At 33.2% G+C, this 20,923-nt stretch overlaps 1 protein-coding gene across 1 annotated transcript; it reads left to right on the forward strand.

The window, feature by feature from the left end:
- Positions 1–294: 294 nt before the first annotated feature.
- LOC132934415 (uncharacterized) lies at positions 295–6,215 on the forward strand. The gene is made up of 2 exons (XM_061000719.1): positions 295–837; positions 5,685–6,215. The coding sequence occupies exons 1-2, from the start codon at positions 295–297 to the stop codon at positions 6,213–6,215; spliced, it is 1,074 nt and encodes a 357-aa protein (XP_060856702.1).
- The last annotated feature ends 14,708 nt before the right edge of the window (positions 6,216–20,923 follow it).

The following is a 20,923-nucleotide window of genomic DNA, read 5'->3' on the forward strand; positions in this document are numbered from 1 at the left end:
CTATTTAAAAATGAGCGTCGGTGGTATGTACCTATACGCTGCAGTACTTGTACTCTGTGTCTTTGTACTTGTTACCTATGTCGCAGTTTACCATTTCATTAAATAATTTATGAAATTACTTACAGTTATCTATACGACGTACTAGGTTTATAAACACGTGACATTCATAACCTGACAACGTGTTTTTGTTTGTTTGATACATTATAATTCGTGCTTTGCGTTAGATATCTGCAACAATATTTTTCCATTGCCTGCGTATCACTACAGCACGCTTTATTACGTGCGAAGCCGAAAATGGACAGTAGCACGGACGTCGATGCCAACGGTCAACGGTTGACGAAGCTAACTAAAAAGCTTGTGGTTATGTTCATGCAATCCTTCATCACGGCGGTGTTTGTGTTCATCCTGGCGACGTTCGCGTATTACCTGCACTTGCGGTGCAAGTCCACTGCAGCGCCGGTGTCGCCGATTACTGGTAAATTCTCGTACTATGATAACATGGACGGTTCGGGATTTCGCGCCTCGGTGCCGGTGGAGCAGATCGTCAACGTCACCGCCAGAGAGTTCTGTTCCGTCGTGTCCAGGGACCTGTACTCGCTAGAACAGATGGGCTACATGGACGAAACCAGTCGCGTGTCCAAGCTGCTGTCACTGGACCTCGGCGGCGCCCAGGACGTGCATTACGTGTTTGTCAACACCACGCACGTGCCGTGGACAGTCGCTTGTTCGCTAGAGTCAGCCCTAGGTGCTGTTGGCCATGTCGGCCGCGTAAATGTGTTCGTCGTCAGTGGAATGGAATTCGATCGAACCAATAACAAGTGCGGCGTGACGGAGCCGGTGAGTGATTTCTCAATATAAGCATATATAGGTACTTATAATAATATAAACATTAATCAGTATAAGGCAGTATATTGACAGATTTAAATCCCCTAAAAACTATCAACAATTAATAAAAAAATGCCCTGTATACGTAATTACGATGATAAAAACTACCAACATTTCTTTATAGGCAACCAAATATGCAGAAAAACGATGATTTAACTTTCGGCACTTTTAACATTTAATTATCAAAAAAACTACGAAGAAAATTACCAACAAAACTATCTATATAATAGGTACTAAAACAAAATACAAAACTAAGACATGTCGTACAATAAATAAGCAATAAACCAGGGCTTGCAAACGTTATAATAACGTTATGATTATAACGTTATATTTGATAAAAAACGATTGAAATTTGTAAACGTAATTATAACGAAAAACGATAAACATAAATAAATAAATAACACAAAACAAAACGTAACGTTTAACAAAATATATGATATATCATTAAACAAAACATAACGCAAAACGGTATATATTGTATTCCATTAAACAAAATAATTAATTTCCAATTATTTAATAATACTTAGTATTATTCAATTATTTATTCGATCCAAGAATTAATTTTATCCCGTATCCGGCCTATCCGGGAGATCCCGTATTAGATTTATTTTAAAATTTAATAAGAAGGTATTAATAGAATAATTTAATTACCAATAGCTAATAATAGTGATACTCTGATAATATTGTACTGTACTACGGTCGGAATTTATACCATTCAAGTTATTCAACTATTGTGTTCGGTGATCAGTTTGCTCAGATTTGTTCAGTCGTCAGTGTTTGAGTAATTGTATATTTTATATTTATTATTTTATAATAAAGTCCTTAGAGCCTAGGCAATTTATTAAATTCAATAATACATTATCACTTATAACTTAAGATTAATTATCATCATACTGTTTTATCATTTATTTTGTTTCCATTTCTTTACGAACTATGTATATTGTAATTTAATCTGTATCACTGTACTCTATATTTTGTAAATAATATGTAATTGGGTTATCTAACCCATTTAATTAAATAAATAAAATTACACAATACCTACTTAAAACTCAGAATAGGGAAATTATGTCCCCAAAAAAGGTCATAGTCATATACTTTTTAATTGCGGCCTGTGTACTTTTAAAACGGGTATCTAAATGCTTTTAAATATTAAATAACGATAGACGCAAAAATTGTATAACGTTTTAATTATGAATAACGTTAAACGCAAAAATTGTATAACGTTTTAATTCTGAATAACGATAAACACAAAAGTTGAATAACGTTTAAATTTTGAATAACGATAAACTCAAAATTTGTATAACGTTTTGATTGTAAATAACGTAAAACAATATTTTTTTTTCAAATGCAAGCCCTGCAATAAACTGGAAATTATTACGATTGTGAAGTATCTCCAACTGACCAATAATTAGTTGTTATTAATTTATTGTTTAAAACAAATTTTTATATGTTTTGTAAAACAACCATACTATCATCCAAAAATCGCTGAATATATACTGAATATATACTCATCGAAGGTATATATTACGGTTAGGTATATATTAAGGTCTACGAGCAGCATTAAATGCTTTAAAATATTTTGATACAAATAAAAAATAAGTATATTAAAAAAAAATAAGTATAAATCAATATACGTGTGACTTAGATCCTCCAAATTAAAATTGAAATTCAACAATCAATATAAGAAATGTGCAACACATAAAAATATTAAGGTGTTTGTCAAACATTGCATGACAATTTTAAATAAGGTACCTATATGTTATAATATGAATAATATGATGAATAATGTATAATATAAGGATGATTTATCAGATTTGATATCTCAAAAACCAAAATTTTCATCAGATGAAACACGGCATGATTACTTTTTATAAATTGGAACTTAAAATATATTTTTTTTTATTGCACAGTAGGTACATCTATCTATATTTCAGGGATACAATATAAGCATATCGTATGAAGGATATAATTAAAACGTTTCTAAATATGACTGTATTTAAAATTTAAATGTTAATGCAAACATTTATTTTGACTAAATTAGCTTATTAAATAACATTTGTATATAGGTAGGTACTTATAATATTATAATATATAAGTTACATTTTAAAATTTTTATTTTTTCTATTTATTATTTTATATTTATATTTTTACTCCCAAATCACTTTTAACATGTTCGACAGTAAACGAATTATGTCATGACAATAATAACTGGATGTTGATGAATTTTACATTTTTATAGTTATAAAATAGTTATATAGTTATATATGTTATTTTAGTTTTTTTCGGTTCCAAAATCCAATAGATAATTTATCTATAGTAGTAGGTATAATATAATTATAAAATTAGTTATTACCACTTATTAGTAATAACATGTACTTATAAAATCATAGATCTATAAAAGTTTATTAATACTAAGAAATAAGAATATTATTATGTGTTAGTACAACAGAATTTTCATAAAACAAATTCCAAAAATGTGGATAAGTGGATGTCGCTCTACTGTACAGTAGGTTACAAGTGGGTCACTGTAATGAATGGTGTTAAATTTGAATTCAATGATATAATATCATTGTATAAGAAAAACGATTCTGAGCGGTCAGTCAGCCTATGATATTACCAAGTATATTTGATGATATTATTGTGAATAAAGTAATTTATATATAACCTATTTACGTGGAGCCTTGTTTTAAATTTTCAATCCTTAGCCATAAAAGTTAAACATTTTATACATAATTAATAAATTATAAATTTGATAAATGTTGTCAAAATTTGAACTTTAAATGAATATGAAAAAAAATTAAGGCTATGTATTTTTAATATTTTTAACTGCTATTAGAACAATATATCAGGAGCCTTATATTAAATTTTCACGCTTTTTTACTCAACAAATAAAATTTTATTGATATTTATAGAAAAAAAAAAACTAAAAAAATTGAAAACTGACAAAGTCCGTAAACAGCTCAAAAGGAGTCAAAATATTTTTAAAATTTTATGGTGTATAGAAAATGCTAATATAAACATTCAGTGAAATTTTCAAGTATCTACAGTCATTCGTTTTTTAATTACAATAAAATAAGAAAATTGTTACATGAGAAATTGGGTGAATATCAAATGTTGTAAAAATATAAATTTCAGACGCTCATAAAAATTTAATTTAAGTTTCTTGTAGACATTTTTTTTTGATAAAAGTAGAAATACTCATAAGTAATCTTATATTACATTTTTAAATCTTAGATTTAAAAAGACAAATTTTTATGAATTCTCAACTCAAAATAATTTGCTAATTTTCGTGATTTTTCCGTATTTTGTCAAAATTTGAACTTTAAATGCTTATAAATAAAAACTGTGACTAAGGATTTTTAATTTTTTTCATCTGCCTTTGAAACAATAACCTAGGAGCCTTCTATTAAATTTTCAAGCTTTTTTACTCAACAGATAAAATTTTATTGATATTTATAAAAAAAAAAAAATTAAAAAAATGGAAATTGACAATGTCCGTAAACAGCTCAAAATAATTTGGAAAATGTTATGGTGTACAGGAAATGTAATTATAAACATTCAGTCAAAATTTCATGTCCCTACGGTCATCTATTTTAGAGTTACACCAAAAACCAAAATCGATTTTCTCGAAAACAGATTTTGCGTAAAAATTCCGTTTTTTCCAAAAATTTTTCTTTTGTATTTCACGTCGCTTTTGAAAACTACTGAGAAATATTTACTTTTGACCCACCAAAGTACCAACTAGATTCACTTTCCTTTCAGAAAAGTTACTGTTGAAGAAAATCCAAGCACTTTTACTGTCCTAAAAGGTGATAACAGACACAAAAATAAAAAAAAAAAATAAAGAAAAAACACACATCATTGTAAAATCAATATATTCATCGCTTTGCCAGAATCTAAAATACAAATTCCAATTTCCATGTAGATTACATGATAACGATTCCGGTAAGTAGGTACCTACGTTCAATTATTATTGAATCGAAAATTGGAATTCGTAATAAATAATGTAGAATTTCTAAATAATAACAATTTGTACGTTTATAAGTGTTTCATAGTAAGTTGTCTTATAATTGTTCCTTAACTAGTAACTAATATAGTAATATACCTGCAGGGCTTGCAGTTATAATATTAAATACCTTATAATGTGAATATCGTCTATTAGTTTAAAATTTAAATATTATTAGCTAATAAAATAGGCAGGTAAAGTGTAATGTTTGTAACCTTTCAAATACATTATAATTTAGGTTTTGCTAGTCATATACAATATACATATTATATGGCAGTAATGTTTTTTTTAAATCTTACAATGTTTAGAATTGAATGGTATAGACGTATATAGTGCAATTTCCATAAACAGTCAGTAAATTATTGAATATAATAGTATATATTTTATAGTTTTAGTGTTAATGATATTATATTACCTAAACGCTGAAATAGGTACACCTAATTACAGCTAATACCTGCCATTAAATAGCGGTTCTTAATATGTTAATTTTTGTATACAGTACTCAATTGATAAAAATAAAATAAAAAGTCAAATATTATAAAAGGTTAAAAACGGTATTAAGCAAAACCGAAACTAAAACTTGATATTTTTGAAAACTGGAACCAATATTTTGGATTTTTGAGAACTCAAACCTAAACCCAAACTGATAAAGTCATAAAAGTTTCAGTCCCTGATTGTAATTGGTGGGAGGATGGGAAGTTGTCCTACCTTATCTTCTAAGACCGTGATTTCGGTATTCTTTTAGGTCATCTACATCATATATGTTATGATAAAAATAATACTACTGATGCAGGTGTCGCTGTTGTCGAGCCTTGTCGACCTAACGGCCAAGTACGGCATCCACCGGTTGAACGTGATGCACGTCAACCTGGAAGATATGCTGGAGTTTTCTCCGTTCCAGTGCATGGGCCTGGACAAGCGTCCCGCGCTCGCCAAGTTCGCTGTGGAGCTGGTGCTGCTCTGGCAGTTCGGCGGCACAGTGCTAGAAGGCGACATGGTGGCGATCCGAGGGTCCGTGTACCGTGCAACCGACACGGCTGTCGAGTACAGCGACTTGACAGTCAGCTCGCCGGCCACCTGTCACCCGTTCTTGTACGACGCTATGGTGTGCACCAAGAGCTACGCGCTGCTTTACAGACCGTTCATGGCTGACACCAGCCTCAAGATCTTTGACAAGGCGGTGGAATGGTCGGGACGCGGTGACGGTGACGTCCGGCGTGTGGCCGACAGCGTGGTGTGTCGGAACGGCGAGGTCAGCGGTCCATGCTACTACGTACAACGGGCCGACGCCGACTTGATTCACCGCTACTGCCCCACTGTCTAAAAAATATTCTTCGAAATGCATTCAACGTTCTGTAATTAATCAATTAATGCAATAGTAACTGTTAAAATAAGCGTAATATTATTATGCTGATAAATTATAAATATTATAAAGTATAAACACGAATAATGGTTTACGTGGTTAAACTAATATAAGTAAACAGCATCTTAAATTCGAATGATCTATTATCTAATGTATTTTTTAAAATTAATTTTTTCCAGACCAGGACTTGTACTACAGCATAGAAATAATGTTACCAAAATAATGGAAGATATGTGAACAATGGACGACAGCTAATAAAAAAAATTCAACAATTATATTTTTGAATTATTCTAAACAGCTTACATGGAAAGGAAACGAACAACGGCAGCGAATAAAAAATAGTTTGTTATACTATTATGAGAAAATAGACATTTAAAAATGTGCATAGCTACATAGCTTCCACTGCCATGCATATGCTTATATCTGGTAAATTTGCACATCGTGGTGCCGCCGAGCTGCATCGAAAACTTGGTGAGAGCGGAATACTAATTGTTCTGCAGTCTCATGCCTTGGAATGGATTAAATTCCATCAAATCCTCCAGGATAACGTTTGACACACATTCAAAATCCATCGTAGTCATACAAACCGATGGTCACCGTCGGCTCGACCAGGCTCTACGAAATTGACACCTGCGGAATCTGCAGTAAACCAAACGTTTAACCGTCAAAAACACAGGTCTTTGTTTTTACTAGCTCGTAAACAATAAATCATCTTTTTTTCTTATCTATAGATAATTGAAAAAATGGTTTTCTGATGAATTCGGAGTTGGTTGTTTGCGTATTGTTATAATGCGCTGCGTACAAATATGCTTAAGTCGTTTATGTATAGTACTATCTTGCGTTAAACAAAAGAAATAGTCTAGATTAATGAATATTATTTATTCATTTTTAAATCATTTGTCAATAATTGAATTGACAACATAGCCATCCGATACAATTTCTGAAATTAACTTTAAATTCGTCCAACTTCAACATAAATAATTTTAAATAGATAAAATCATTCATGAAATTTGATGAAAAATTAAATAATATCTAGCTTTAGTCACCTTGGTGTCATAATTACTATTTTAGTTTCTGAGCGGATAAATGCATTGATTTAATTATTTTACAATGATGTGTGTTTTTGTTTTAATTTTTTTTTTTATAATTTAGGACACTAAAAATGCTTAGGTTTTCTTCAACAGTATTTTTTCTGATAGAAAAGAGAGTGTAGTTGGTACTTTGGGGGGAAGGGGGGGGTGTAACTGTAAAACAAATGACCAAATATACATGCAATTTTGATGTGATCATTTTATATACACCATAACATATTGAAAATATTTTATCTCTTTTTGAGCTATTAACAAACAATTTGAAATTTCAATTTTTTTAATTTGTTTTTCTATAAATATCAATAAAATGTTATTTGTTGGGTAAAAAGCTTGAAAATTTAATAGAAAATTTATAATATATTTATTTATTTATTTATTTATTTATTTATGTATGAACGATTTATTGTTTCAAAGACAAGTAAAAAATATTAAAAATCCATGGACACATTTTTTTTATAAGCATTTAAAGTTCAAACGTTGACAAAATACGTAAAAATCACAAAAAATAGCAAATTTTTTTGAGTTAAAAATGTATAAAAATTTTATTTTTAAATCTAAGATTTGAAGATGAAACACAAGATTCCTCACTAGTTTGACCACCTTTATAAAAAAAAAAAATGTCTACAAGTAAATCAAATTGAATTTTTATGAGCGTTTGAAGTTCATATTTTTACAAGATTGGAAATTCACTCGATTTCTTATGTAGCAATTTTGTTATATTGTTGTAATTTAAAACCGAATAACTGTAGATACATAAAAATTTCACTGAATGTTTATATTTTCATTTTCTATATACCATACAATTTTAAAAATATTTTGACTCATTTTGAGCTGTTTACGGAAATTGTCAGTTTTCAATATTTATAGTTTTTATTCTATAATTCTAAATGCAATTTCATTTGTTGGGAAATATTGTGTGATAATTTAATACAAGGGTCCTGGTATAAGGTTACAATAGTAGTTGAAAACTATTAAAAATACAATTGCACAATTTTTATCATTAGCATTTAAAGTTTGAATTTAACGACATTTATCAAATTTAAAATTTAATTAATATTTTGTAGTTAAATCTTATAAAATGTTCAACTTTTTTATCTAAGGATTGTAAATTTAAAGAAAGTTCCACTTAAATAGGTTATTTATAAATAACTTTAATTTAGCGGTTTTTCTTAATTTTTCGGTGATTTTTCCAGTGGCATTAAATAATTATTGATAAAATCGAAAAATGACATTTTTTAAGTACCATCTTGATCCAATTCGCTAATAGATAAGGTACTATAATATGTTGAAATCATAAGCACTTCTTCTAATAAACACCATTGTAAAACCACCAGCTTCCTCGCTCCGCACAGAATCTAAAATAAGTTCTTCATCTATTTTGATTCAGTTATTTTAATACTGTATTCTCGATATTTATTAGGTATAATTTATGTTTGATACATTAGATAATATAAAAATAATGTATTAATATTATTTTCATATATTTTTTCCCATAATAATGTTTAATAATTTTCCATCTATAGTAAAATGATATCACAACTTTTAGAGCCGTTTTTTTGTTTTATACACATAGTTTGGTGGAGTGTAATTTTTGGAATAATTACAATAGATACAGCTTAAAAAACAGATATTACCTACCTAAACTAATAGTTTGTTATAAATTATATATATATATATATATATATTATATGATAAGGTATTTTTTTTATTTTTTTTATTGATTTAATAGGCTTTAAGGTATTGAAAGGCATTTAAAGCTTCAACTTTTGAGGTCATTAGCCTGTAATAATAAAATAATATTGGTCTTAAGACTATGGGAATACATTATGTTCAACAGTAGAGGGAGTTTGTAAAATATGTATAAATATTCATATTGTTTTTTACAGTAATTTTGTTGAGCCTATGTTTTTGAAGAAAATTGTATTTAATTTTGCCGAATGATTGTTGCATCGTTGATGGGTTTCGCAGAATTTGTCTGGGGCTGTTGAACTTTGGGCATTCTAGTGTGATGTTTTGATCGTATGATGTTTTGATTTCTTCAAGTTTGTTTGTATTTGAAGTCTTTTCCAACATATCTTGCCAGTGACTTTTAGTTAGTTTATTGATTTTTAGGAGTGCGTCTTGCCGTTTTGAAATGTTATATTGTTCATTCTTACCGAGTTAGGTGATGCTATGGCTTTGTCAGCTGCCCTATCAGCTAGTTCGTTGACAATTATGCCAGTGTGCGAGGGGATCCATAGAAATTCAATTATTTTTCTTGAATAATTTCATTTTTGGGGTAAGGATGGTTAGGTATTATATATTTAATACTTTAATTTCATATTTTATGGATTATCAAATTCGGGTACTGTATTTAAAATGTATTATTTATTACGCTCTGTTGTACATTAGGTGTCTAGAGAGTCACTGGAATAATTGTGTTAAATTTTAATTCAATAATTATTGTGTATGAAAAACGATTCTGATATGCAAAATAAAATGATCAGTGTAACTTATTATCGTTATGAAACATATTTATACATCACTCACCTTGTTATGCAACCGTTCTGAATAAATAGGAAAAAACTAGAAATTCTCAGCCCTAGTATCCATAATCAGGGTTAGGATTTCTTAGGCATTAGCATATTACTTATAAAATGATTAAGTAATGGTCAAAAAAGTTTAAAATTTGTTTCAAAACTCAGAAAACTGAAATTAAAAAATTAATTTTGCATATTTACGCAATATTAAGTGCATAAAATCCCAACCACTATTATAATAAATCACTATAATCATTAAAAAAAGTATGAGGTGATGTGTAATCATAATTTGTACATAGTATATAGTTCAAATATTAATATATAAACTAAGTCTTTGTCTTTTTATCCTTAAAAATCAGCCAGTCCCAACAAAATGCTCTAATGTGACCTATGATTAGAAATAATGTGATTTGTTTTTCTGGCCTACCAGGGCGCGCACAGTGTGGTAAAAATATAATGTGTTATTACTTATTATGCAATATTGTAGATAATATTGTCTATGTAAAACTCATATTATTTTTCCAATACCTACTTTCTGGAAGTAATCGACTTTGGTGTGTGTGTGTGTGTGTGTGGGGGGGGGGGGGGGGGGGGTGAGGTGAACTTCACAGACATACTAATGAATAGTAAAATAGTTTTTGTTGGTGTAAATTAATTAGTTAAGCAATGAGACTTGCTCACAGTGGTGTTTTTGAAATGACAATTGTAGGACGCCGTCCTATGTCCAGTAGATACGCTCATATACCTATAAACTAGATTATTGGTCTATAGTTACGCTTGATGTCACGTCCAGACACTGTATGGGAAAATTACATTTACACGGTAACGTTTGTATAAAGCACAGGCGTGCGCACGGGGCCAGACGAACGGGCATGTACCAGTTGCCCTCAACCAAATGTACCAGTAGCCCCCAACTAAATGTACCAGTTGCCCTCATATGTTAATATATACACGATTACAATATATAGCCCGTAAAATAGGGGAGGTCATTACACAAATAATAAATAAAATTATAATGTAAAATAGTATAAAATGATAGAACCAAATGTTGATATTTGCAATTATATATGATATTATATTTTGTAATAAATAATAAATATAATATAGTATATAAATAATGGATAAAATGAAAATTGTATTAATAATAATAGCCTATTACTTGGTGCAAAGCGAGGATTTACCAAATTTAGTCGCGTGTAAGTGGATAGCTGATTTATCACGTGAGTAACGAGTAACCACAGTTATATTAGGCTTTATCGGAATAGGCTAGTTATTATAATTTATTAAACCTATCTTAATTAGTATTTTTATGGTTGTTAGAAATTATTGTACGATACGTCTTTGATAGGTACATTTTATTAGATAAAAAGCATTGACGTTGTTAATACGATGGAAAATATTACGCGAGTGCATAGTGAAAAGAGCAAGGTTTTATTAGTTTTAAATAATTATACTTTTTATAAAGATCGCATTACACAAGCTGGTGTGAAATGGCGATTTACATTAAAGTCGTGTACGTCAAAGCTGTTTGTGAGTGGAGATGAGACGGTGCTTTTAAAATCGGTTATCGAACACAAACACATTTTTTTCATTGAGGGCAACTGGTACATTTGGTTGAGGACAACTGGTATATTTTTAAAATCCTAATATCAGCCGTGGGGGGCAACTGGTCAACACCCTATTCACACTGTTGTTTCTTATTGTATATTATATTGTCCTAGCTATACAACTATAATAATGTACCTAACTTAACCTTACCAATCCTATATTTACGAGCAGTGCTCGACTTGGAAAAATTAAATTGGGGGACTTTGTTTACTTTTAAAAAAAATAGCGTCCCCCACCTCTTGTTATACGGTATTGAACAGTGACCTCACATCCCCTATTTCCCCTCTTTAAATCATACAAAAATATTTATATCTAAATATTCAATAAAAAATATAAAAGTTAATATAAGACATTAAGGTCTAGGTACCTAATATATTTATTATAGTCATCAATAATAATAAACTAAACAGGATAATAAAATTAATTAATTAACTGTATATTATATATATTAATTATTGGTTAATATTAACTATTCCATAAGAAAAATCATGATTGTAATTGGTAACTCGCACATTTTGAGAAATATTCAGAATTATGAACATTCCCATGCGTCCCCCTTATAAATAGTAGTAGGGTTACGCTAATTTTTTTAAAAATAATTTGTTGAAATGATACTGAGAAAAGCCGGCCAGTCGGCTTATAATATTACTAAATATTTTTGGTAGTTTGATTGTGGTTTAAGTAGGTAATTTATTTTACTATTAGGCATTGGTATAACAGTGGGTTAAATTGATTTTTCCCAAAAAAATACTTTCGAAAATGTCATTGTGTGTATGAAACATAATAATATACTCTAAAATTTCTTATACCTACAAACAACATTTTTACATTACAACAAAAGATTTAAAATCATTACTCTCGGTTTTAATATGTAATTTTGTCTACATTTTTACTTAAAATGTATGTACAGAATGACTCCACTCGGTTTCTAAAATAGTCAGAACAAACCTCGATCACTACAAAAATAATAATAAAGTAAACATCAGATTGATATATAGCCATATAGGTACCAGCTTACCCAACTATAGTGGATTTCTATTATATTTTTAATAGGTATAAGGATAAGAAAATATAAATAATAAAAATAATAATTTAACATAATATAATATATTATATACAATAATTAGTAATAATGAGTTGACAATAGAAGAATTTTTCGCATACATCATTGTTTAAGAAAACGTAATTTTTATTAAACTATAATTATTATTGTAAAGTGATTAGATGTTTGAATTCACTATTTTTTTTAATTAACATATTTAAAAGAAAGATTTGTTCTTCTATATTTTTATACTTACTCTTATATTATTGGAGGAACAACATATTGTAGTTAAAATTTAAGGACTACAGGGTACAGGGCAAAAACGGTAGTAGTCCATTTCTATACATTTTTCAGGAGAGCAAAAACAAAGTTTACAGACTTCTACCTATCTAATTATTAAACAAAAAATATGCCTTATGAACTTATATTTTATTAAAATGTATAAACTTCGAAAAGTTATTGAAATAAATTTAAAATTGTAATGATTATTATTAAAAAAAAATATATCAAAATAAAAAGCATGGACTTCAATCTTTTTTCACCGGTTAATCTGGATGATTGTTAATAAGAATATAAAATAATACAATATATTATACATACATTAATAATACACTTTCATTTCAAGTTATAAAAAAACATTAAATTATTAAAACAATTTTTTTTTCAATCTTCAGCTTCATCCATAGGAATGTTGTCGATGTATTCGTCTTCACTGTCTTGAATATTATCTTCGTCTGTCTTCAGATTTTCGTAGAACTTGCGTGATTCTTCTTTCATTAAGAATTGTTTTAAATGAAGTAAATCTTTATGTTTCGATTTTTTTATGGGAAGTTTGCCCTCATAAATTGTTTTCAAGGCATTGGTTTCAATGTTTCCCCTTGTGGGATTTTGACGTGTCTTTCTTCCTCGTTTGTTTTCTTTTGGGATTATCATAGTGCTAGCATACATTCCACTGTAATTATCTTTGTGGAAGATAAGTGCACGGGACTCTTTACGAAATTCAATTACTCTGATAGGTCTTGTTTTGAGGTTACTTTTTTTGGAATAGTGTGATTGCAAGTGCTCCGTCCAGTTTTTGAATATTATATCGTTTTCACAATCAATTACAGTGAAGGGCGAAGGTTTTGTTCTACTGGTTAACAAAACCTCTCGCCAGTCATCTGGTGTTTCGGTGTAGGAGTTACAATTTACCAAGCTCATATTTCGGTCACACTCCAAGTAAGAGTGGCCTCTAATTGGAAAAACCATTTTCACGAGATCAAAACGATCTTTTTGAGTAACAAGATAATGTAAAAATCTGAAAACTGTAATGTTTTTATTTTGTCCAGCGCAAGAATCACAAAACATAATTAACTGACGAACATGTACGTTTTTTTTGAATCTTTTAAAGAATAATGTGACTTGCGACCTTTCAATGATTTTAGAAAATTATCTACTTCGTTAAGAGTTTCATCCGAAAGTTTTCTGGGACGATTTTTATGTTTTCCCCTGTTATCTATAGGTATGTTTCCTGTGGTTGATAACGATTCCCTGAGAGTTTGAACACGTTTCGCAGAAATACCATGCAAGGACATAAATGCTTTTATACAGACAGGAATGTCTTTTAACTTGTCATCGCAAAAAACACACACGCGGTAGGCATAACTAGCCAAATTATACTGGGCTTTGTCATCACTAAGTCGACTGCGTCTCCTCATAATCGGTAATACTGTAATAAGACCGCAAAGGTACTTACTCTGGTTATTGTAGTTCTCCAGACTGTTAAACTCTCTAATGATACGCTTCTTTTCTTCATCAGTTATATTTTCAAAACAACGATAACGTTTACATTTGCAGTCGGGTCCTAACTCATGTGTAGTAGCACGCAATTTTTTTAGAACATCCAGTTCTCTACCCATTTTAAGTCTTTTTTTAGATGTCCGTTGATCACTGTTAACATCATCATCAAAATCACTTAATTCACTGTCCATTATGAATAATTAAAAAATAAACACAAGAACGTCAAGAACTAACTGCCGATTATAGCGAGAACATAGGAATAATGACGAAAATGGGAAAACTAATAATAATAATGCTATCTCGCAATATTATCGTATATTGTGTATCATACGAAACGCGTTACTGGGAAATACGTCATGTTACAATAATTTTGTTATTATTATAAATAACAAAATTATCAAGAATACGTCATATTATTATTGCAGTAGGTACAGTAGAAAGGAAAAAGATAAAATAAAATAATATATTTCGGAACTGGACTACAATCTGTTTTCCCCACAACCGCATGGACTAAAATCATTCTTCACCAGTATACCTAATTTTTTCCATTTAATAACTATGGACTGAAAGATTTTTTCACTGAATCGATTTCAACAGTCGATATTACTCCATATTTGATATCGAATCAAACCATAAAATCAAAATCGAAAAAAATGGACTACTACCGTTTTTCCCCTGCACCCTAAATTATTATTATTTTATAATACACTTTTATTATTTTAAATTGAATGGTTTTCATCATCGACATCTCTATTTATAATAATATGTATGATATGTATAATACCTATGTATGACTTTATAACGATTTCTTTTAATTTCAGCCCCATTAACACAAACGAATGGTTCATCACTAATAAGATTGAGTTCAGTTTTAATTTAAATAAGGTTTAAAGTCCCACATGAAAATTTTTTCAGACTTAGGACTGACAACTTAAATGTAGTCTAGTATCTAAGACTTTAATAAATAAAGGTCCCAAATTGGCTCACCTATTGGTGCAAAACCACCGATAAGAAAAACCCAAAATACCTGATGAAATATAACATTTCAGGTGCCGATTATTTAATTTTCCTTACATTTATATGATCCATAGACCTCATGCATTGTTTGTTGTGTTCTGGTCCATTATCGAAAGCAGATATTCTGTCGTATAATTATTTCAAGGGAAAAAGTTTTACTTCTTTTGTGGCTTTTTAAACTAAAATTCTTAATATATTCAGCACAGCCATCCAAGAAATCATGAATAATATATACATCATAATAATCAAATTCAAATATAATGTAGGTAATATTCATAAAATTAATTACATTTTTTAAAAAAATATTAAATTTAATAGAATATTTTGTATTTTTGGACTTTTTGTCCAACTTTTTTAAAAATTGACTTCTTGACAGATTACCTTGTTCTACATATTTAATATGTATGCATTGCATGTTTACAGACGCTCACTCGACACATTGCGATTCGTACGAATATCAGGCGAACTGCTTGGGATGTTTACACAACGTGTGGTGTACTTACCTGCCAATAAAAATGAAAGCAATATATTCCGTCGTTTTTTACATATCGTTAGCTATTGCATTATGTTCACCCAATGTTTTTTTTTTCGATAAACAGATCGAAGATTTACAAACTGCGTTAATGACATAGGTATCTATTTACATGGTAATGACAACAATGAGCGCAATACCTATAACCGGTGCGGCGTTAACGTTGCCGCAAGTGATGATATCTGGCCAGTTTGCTTTGCATTTGAATGATGTATTTGAAGAAATGGGCAGTTAATTGAATAAGGATCATATAGACTACGGAAAGTGTTCAGCAATCTTGGAAGAAATCGTAACAGCATCCACAATCATCAGGTCAACTAGTCATGGGTTCTCTCTCGTGTCATTTATACCGGGTTTAGGTTTGGCACTTTTACCTCCGAGGTTAGGTGGATCGATAACTGCTATGTTACTTATAAAAGAAAGATTACCATTTTGGCAAAAGACCAGTTGCCAATATGCTACAACAAGAGATTGTAATTTATAGGAGAATCAATAAAAATGTATATTAATGATATGATTTGATTGTAAACGATAATATGTAATAGTTTTATCATAATATAAATATTCTAAATCATACCGTATTATGTTTGATTTAATTTATGTTAGAAGTTAGTAAATCTATTTTTCACGTGAAAATTCTTATTTTCACGATGCGAACGTTTTGGCTTCATAGGCAATATTATATTATAATGGTCAGGAAATGTTGTCTAATTGTGCCCAAATCATTGTATATCTGTTTTCGAAAATTTGCTGCTCTCCTAAAAGTGCTGCCCGTAGCGATTGCCCTTTTTCCTGTACCCTAAATTCGCCACTGGGTATAGGTAGTTCAAATCATCATTTACGAGTTTTGGTCTAAAAGGAGTTGAAATTATATGAAATATAATAACATTTATGATATAATTTTTCATGAATTCGGATGGATTTTTTATTTATATAGCAGGGGTCATCAAATGGTGGCCAACAGACAAGAAAAAATAAAATAAAAACCCACAGTATTAGGTATATGGTTCTAGAGTTGAATTTTTTTTTTTTTTTCATTGGTTTTACCGACGTTAGCAAATTTTAGGGCTCTTGAACAACTTCCAGATTGTAGCCCATTCAAAATATTAATTAGTTACCCCTGTTATATAGTATATAGGTACTAGATTTCTAGTACAAACTCTCCTGGTTCTGGGGGTGGAGAAAGTCGGCGGCCAACTTAAAATAAATATAATATATGGATAACATTTCGTCATAAATTATGATTCATAATTTTAACTTCGAATGCTCATTAAAAACTTCTATGGACTTACGCTTACGCTATTTGCGTTTTGGAATTCCAGTAATAAATACTTATATAGAACCTTGTATTAAATTGTCAATCTATTCATGTTGTATTAACAATTGTCAATTGTTGAAAAAAAATTATTAGTTAGATTTCAATAGATGAGAAACATCTTTACCACACAATTTATCTAAATTACAGTAATACATTTATATGATTAAAATGAATTTCTGAATATAATTATAATTCTCTAAAAATGATATAACATAATATTCTCTTTACTCCTATTATGTGAAGCAATTGGATGGTAACAAATTATTCAAAGATAACTTGTTTATTTGTTAGGTAACATATTCAAGGGGCCTGCAGGTACATTTGAGAAATATCATATAAATATAAAATCTATTCTAACGACGATTTCCTTAAAAAAAAACAAAAAGGATTGATAGAAACAAAGTAAATTGACCCTCAACTAGAAAATGAATCTTTAGCAGTACCTATATAAATGAAATAAATGTTTTCACGATGAACTAGTCGAAATATTCTAACCACATCCAAACATAATTCCTGATAGAGATTTTATCTAAATAACTCAACAATCCATCTCAGTTAGAGAGCCTCAAGGCAAGGTGCCTGTTTACAGTGGCGTAATTAGGAATTTGGTTTGGGGGGATATACATTTTTAGCAAACATGAATGGTCATTATCAATACTGAGATCAAAATTTTAACGTTAAAAAAATGTTTCGGGTGGGTTGGATCCATCTCCCTAATCACCCCTTATTACGCCCCTGCCAGAGTATGATCTCAGTACAAACAAAAACATAAAAAAAAAATGTAGGTATTTTATAACTTAGAAGACAAGACACATTTTTTGCTAACCTACATAATGGTTGCTAAACAAAACTACTGGACTCTAAGGGCTAAACATTACCTAGGTACACCAGATTTACTTAAGTAAAAAAAGAATTTTGCATAATATATTATGTTCAAAATGTATAGTTATTACTTATTTCTAAAAATTATCAAGATCAGGTACTATACATATTAATCACTGGAAGTTATTTATTGTGAGGGGGGAGGGGGTGGCGAGAAAATACTATCACTTCAGGTGGTTAATTTGGATGGAAGCATTGCTGGCCACAATATCTACACATCATTGTTTACATCGATCACCATCATTCGACCATTTTGAGACCTTTTTATCATATTTATTTGTATTGTATATTAAGGGCGTTGTAGTCGGTGCGTTTTTAGTACAAAAACATGTCTTATAGGAAAACTCAAGTAAAAACTCAACTACAATACACCATATTATCCATCCCCCCACCTTAAATAGTTATCGGGCAGAAAATAAGTGGATAATTATTATAATTATTGTTGCAGTTATAATATAAAATTTAATTTAAACATTTTATAGAAATACGGAAAATTGTAAAAGCCGTCATCGACAACCTTAAGGGTAAGTTAATGTTTATCTAATAACGATCAGAAATTAATTTTTTTAGCAATATATAAATAGGTATAGTCGTAAACATTACGTATATTGCATATATATATAGGTAGTTGCGTAAGGTTTTATAAAAAATCAAGAGTATAATAGGTACCTATTGTAATATAAACACAACATATTATAATCAGGGGTGATTTAGGGGTTTTTTTTAGAGTATTTTGTTATGAATTTTTCCAACTTTCCTACTTTGATTATATTCTCGATGAGTTGTCTTATTGTTGTTTATTATTATCTAGCTAAACCACAGCCAAGGGCTTGTGAGTTTCGCTGGGCGTCGCAGGGTTGACAGACTGCGGCGCTCGCCGAAGGCTGGGGCGTCCTCGTCGCGGCAGATGGATACTGACTTTTAAGTTTGCTAACACCGAGCTATGTTCGACTTACGGCTGGTTAAGTGAACCAGCCGGTGACACGAGACTCGTTGCCGCGAGCCCTGCGAGGTCGGCCCGCACAGCGGACCGAGTTCAGTCAAAAAACCACTCGCGGCGGTCCTCGCCTGCGGCCGGGCCGGTCGTCGGGTAAGAACCGAGGTTCGGACAAGCCCGTCTCGCTGCCCTCTGGGGCGGCGAGGCGGGCTCTTATTCTTGTAAAATGGGCCACCTTCCCGCTACGCGCGGACTTAGCGCACGAAGGAAAGGAAGGTCAACCAAGTCCCACGGAGTGGTGCCCGCGAAGGACATCTCCGACCGTACACGGCTGCGGAGCGAACCATCGGACCCAACTGGCAGGCCGGTCCGCGGGTCGACGGGCTGACGAGAGTGGGCTGGTGGGGCCAGGCGGCCGGACCTCGGCGGCGCTCCCTAACGGCACGCGCCGCCGGGGGGCGGCCGGTAGGTACCGTCGACTCAGACTCGCCGGGACGCCACCAAGTCGTGCCCTGGCGAGCTCCGGCCAGGTCCCCGGGGCCCCGCGCGGGACCCAGGAGACAAACGGCCACCGTAGCAAATACTTGTACGCCCCAGGGCTCTCACGGTAGGACTAACTCCGATCGCGGCAGACTGGGGAGACCCGGCGGAAATCCGGTGCGAGGGAAGCACGCAGCACGCGGTGCAACCCACGCGGAGTGGACACCATCGCGCCTCACCCCGACAGCTGACCGCTCAGGTATTCAAAGACCGAGTTGGTGGGTCGATACGACGCGGCGCGATCGGGCCGCTCACGGACGACAGCCCCGAGCAAATGAGCGGGGAAGCCCGCGACGACCGTCTTGGGCACGGCGCCCGACGAACGCACTCAACGGGGCCGACGACGGCGGGCGTGGAGTCGTGAACCTCGCCCGACCGAGACGGTCCCACGCTGTCTCAGCGTACAACAGGTAGCAAACAAAGTGGCTGATGCGGGCTAAGTCGGAGGCGTGGCCGGGATATCGGCCGTACTCCGATTACTGTAGCACCGGCAACCAGCCGCCGAAAAGTGAACTCGGAGGTGGTCACGCTACATCCATCCGATAGAATCCGCAAGCTCGCTGAACGACTGTAAGCTGAACACGGGAAGACTGATACCCCGAGGAGAAAATATCGAGTGGTTGGCGTCGATTGCCCGAGCTCGCGTCGAGCGCAACTGGTCCCCTGAGGACCCGCGAACTACGTTCGTCGTCAAATCACTATTTTCCGTCGTAAGACTGAGACCGCAAGGAAGCCCGCCGTAATCAACATTTGCGGCGGGCAGGCAGAAGGCATCTTAGCGTCGTGCGGAGGAAGCGGCGCGGCGCCGGCGGGTTTGGCCGTCAGCGAAACCTTACCGGCTAAAGAAACCGCTGGGACGGTGGAGCGGGCTGCCGGGGCCGACGGCGCACCCGCGGAACCATGAACGATGCGCATATCATGCGATACCCGGACCTCAGAGGGCGGCAGAGTGCGGGCTGAGCCTCGGGGCGCGTGCTAGAGTCCGGCTCGGGTTGCCGGGGACCCCCACCGCGAGAGCACCAACGACGCGAGCCGTTGCGAAAACTGGCACAGCTCTCGCGGAGGGACGCGCCCCGGTGTCGGCCGGTCCTGGGCACCGGGTCGCGCGCCGTGGGTCGCCGCCTTGGTCGCACGCGGATGACGGATACGCACGAGAAGAGATCTATCGGAGGACCTACCCGAACGGGGCGCGGGAAGCGCCGCCACGAGCTCACCTCGGTGGGTCAGGCGGCGCTTTCGCGGCGGACCGGTCAGGGAGACCCGACGATGCGCTGGGTGCCAGTCCAGCCCGCACCAAGATGGATCACGTTGTAAACTTGCTGGTCAATCTGGCCCGGAACGTGGCCGGTGACACAGGAACTTAACGGAGCAAGCCTACAGGCTCCAAGTCCCAGGGACTAAAAC

This window comes from Metopolophium dirhodum, chromosome 1 (assembly GCF_019925205.1).
Source record: "Metopolophium dirhodum isolate CAU chromosome 1, ASM1992520v1, whole genome shotgun sequence".
Classification (NCBI taxonomy): Eukaryota; Metazoa; Arthropoda; class Insecta; order Hemiptera; family Aphididae; genus Metopolophium; species Metopolophium dirhodum.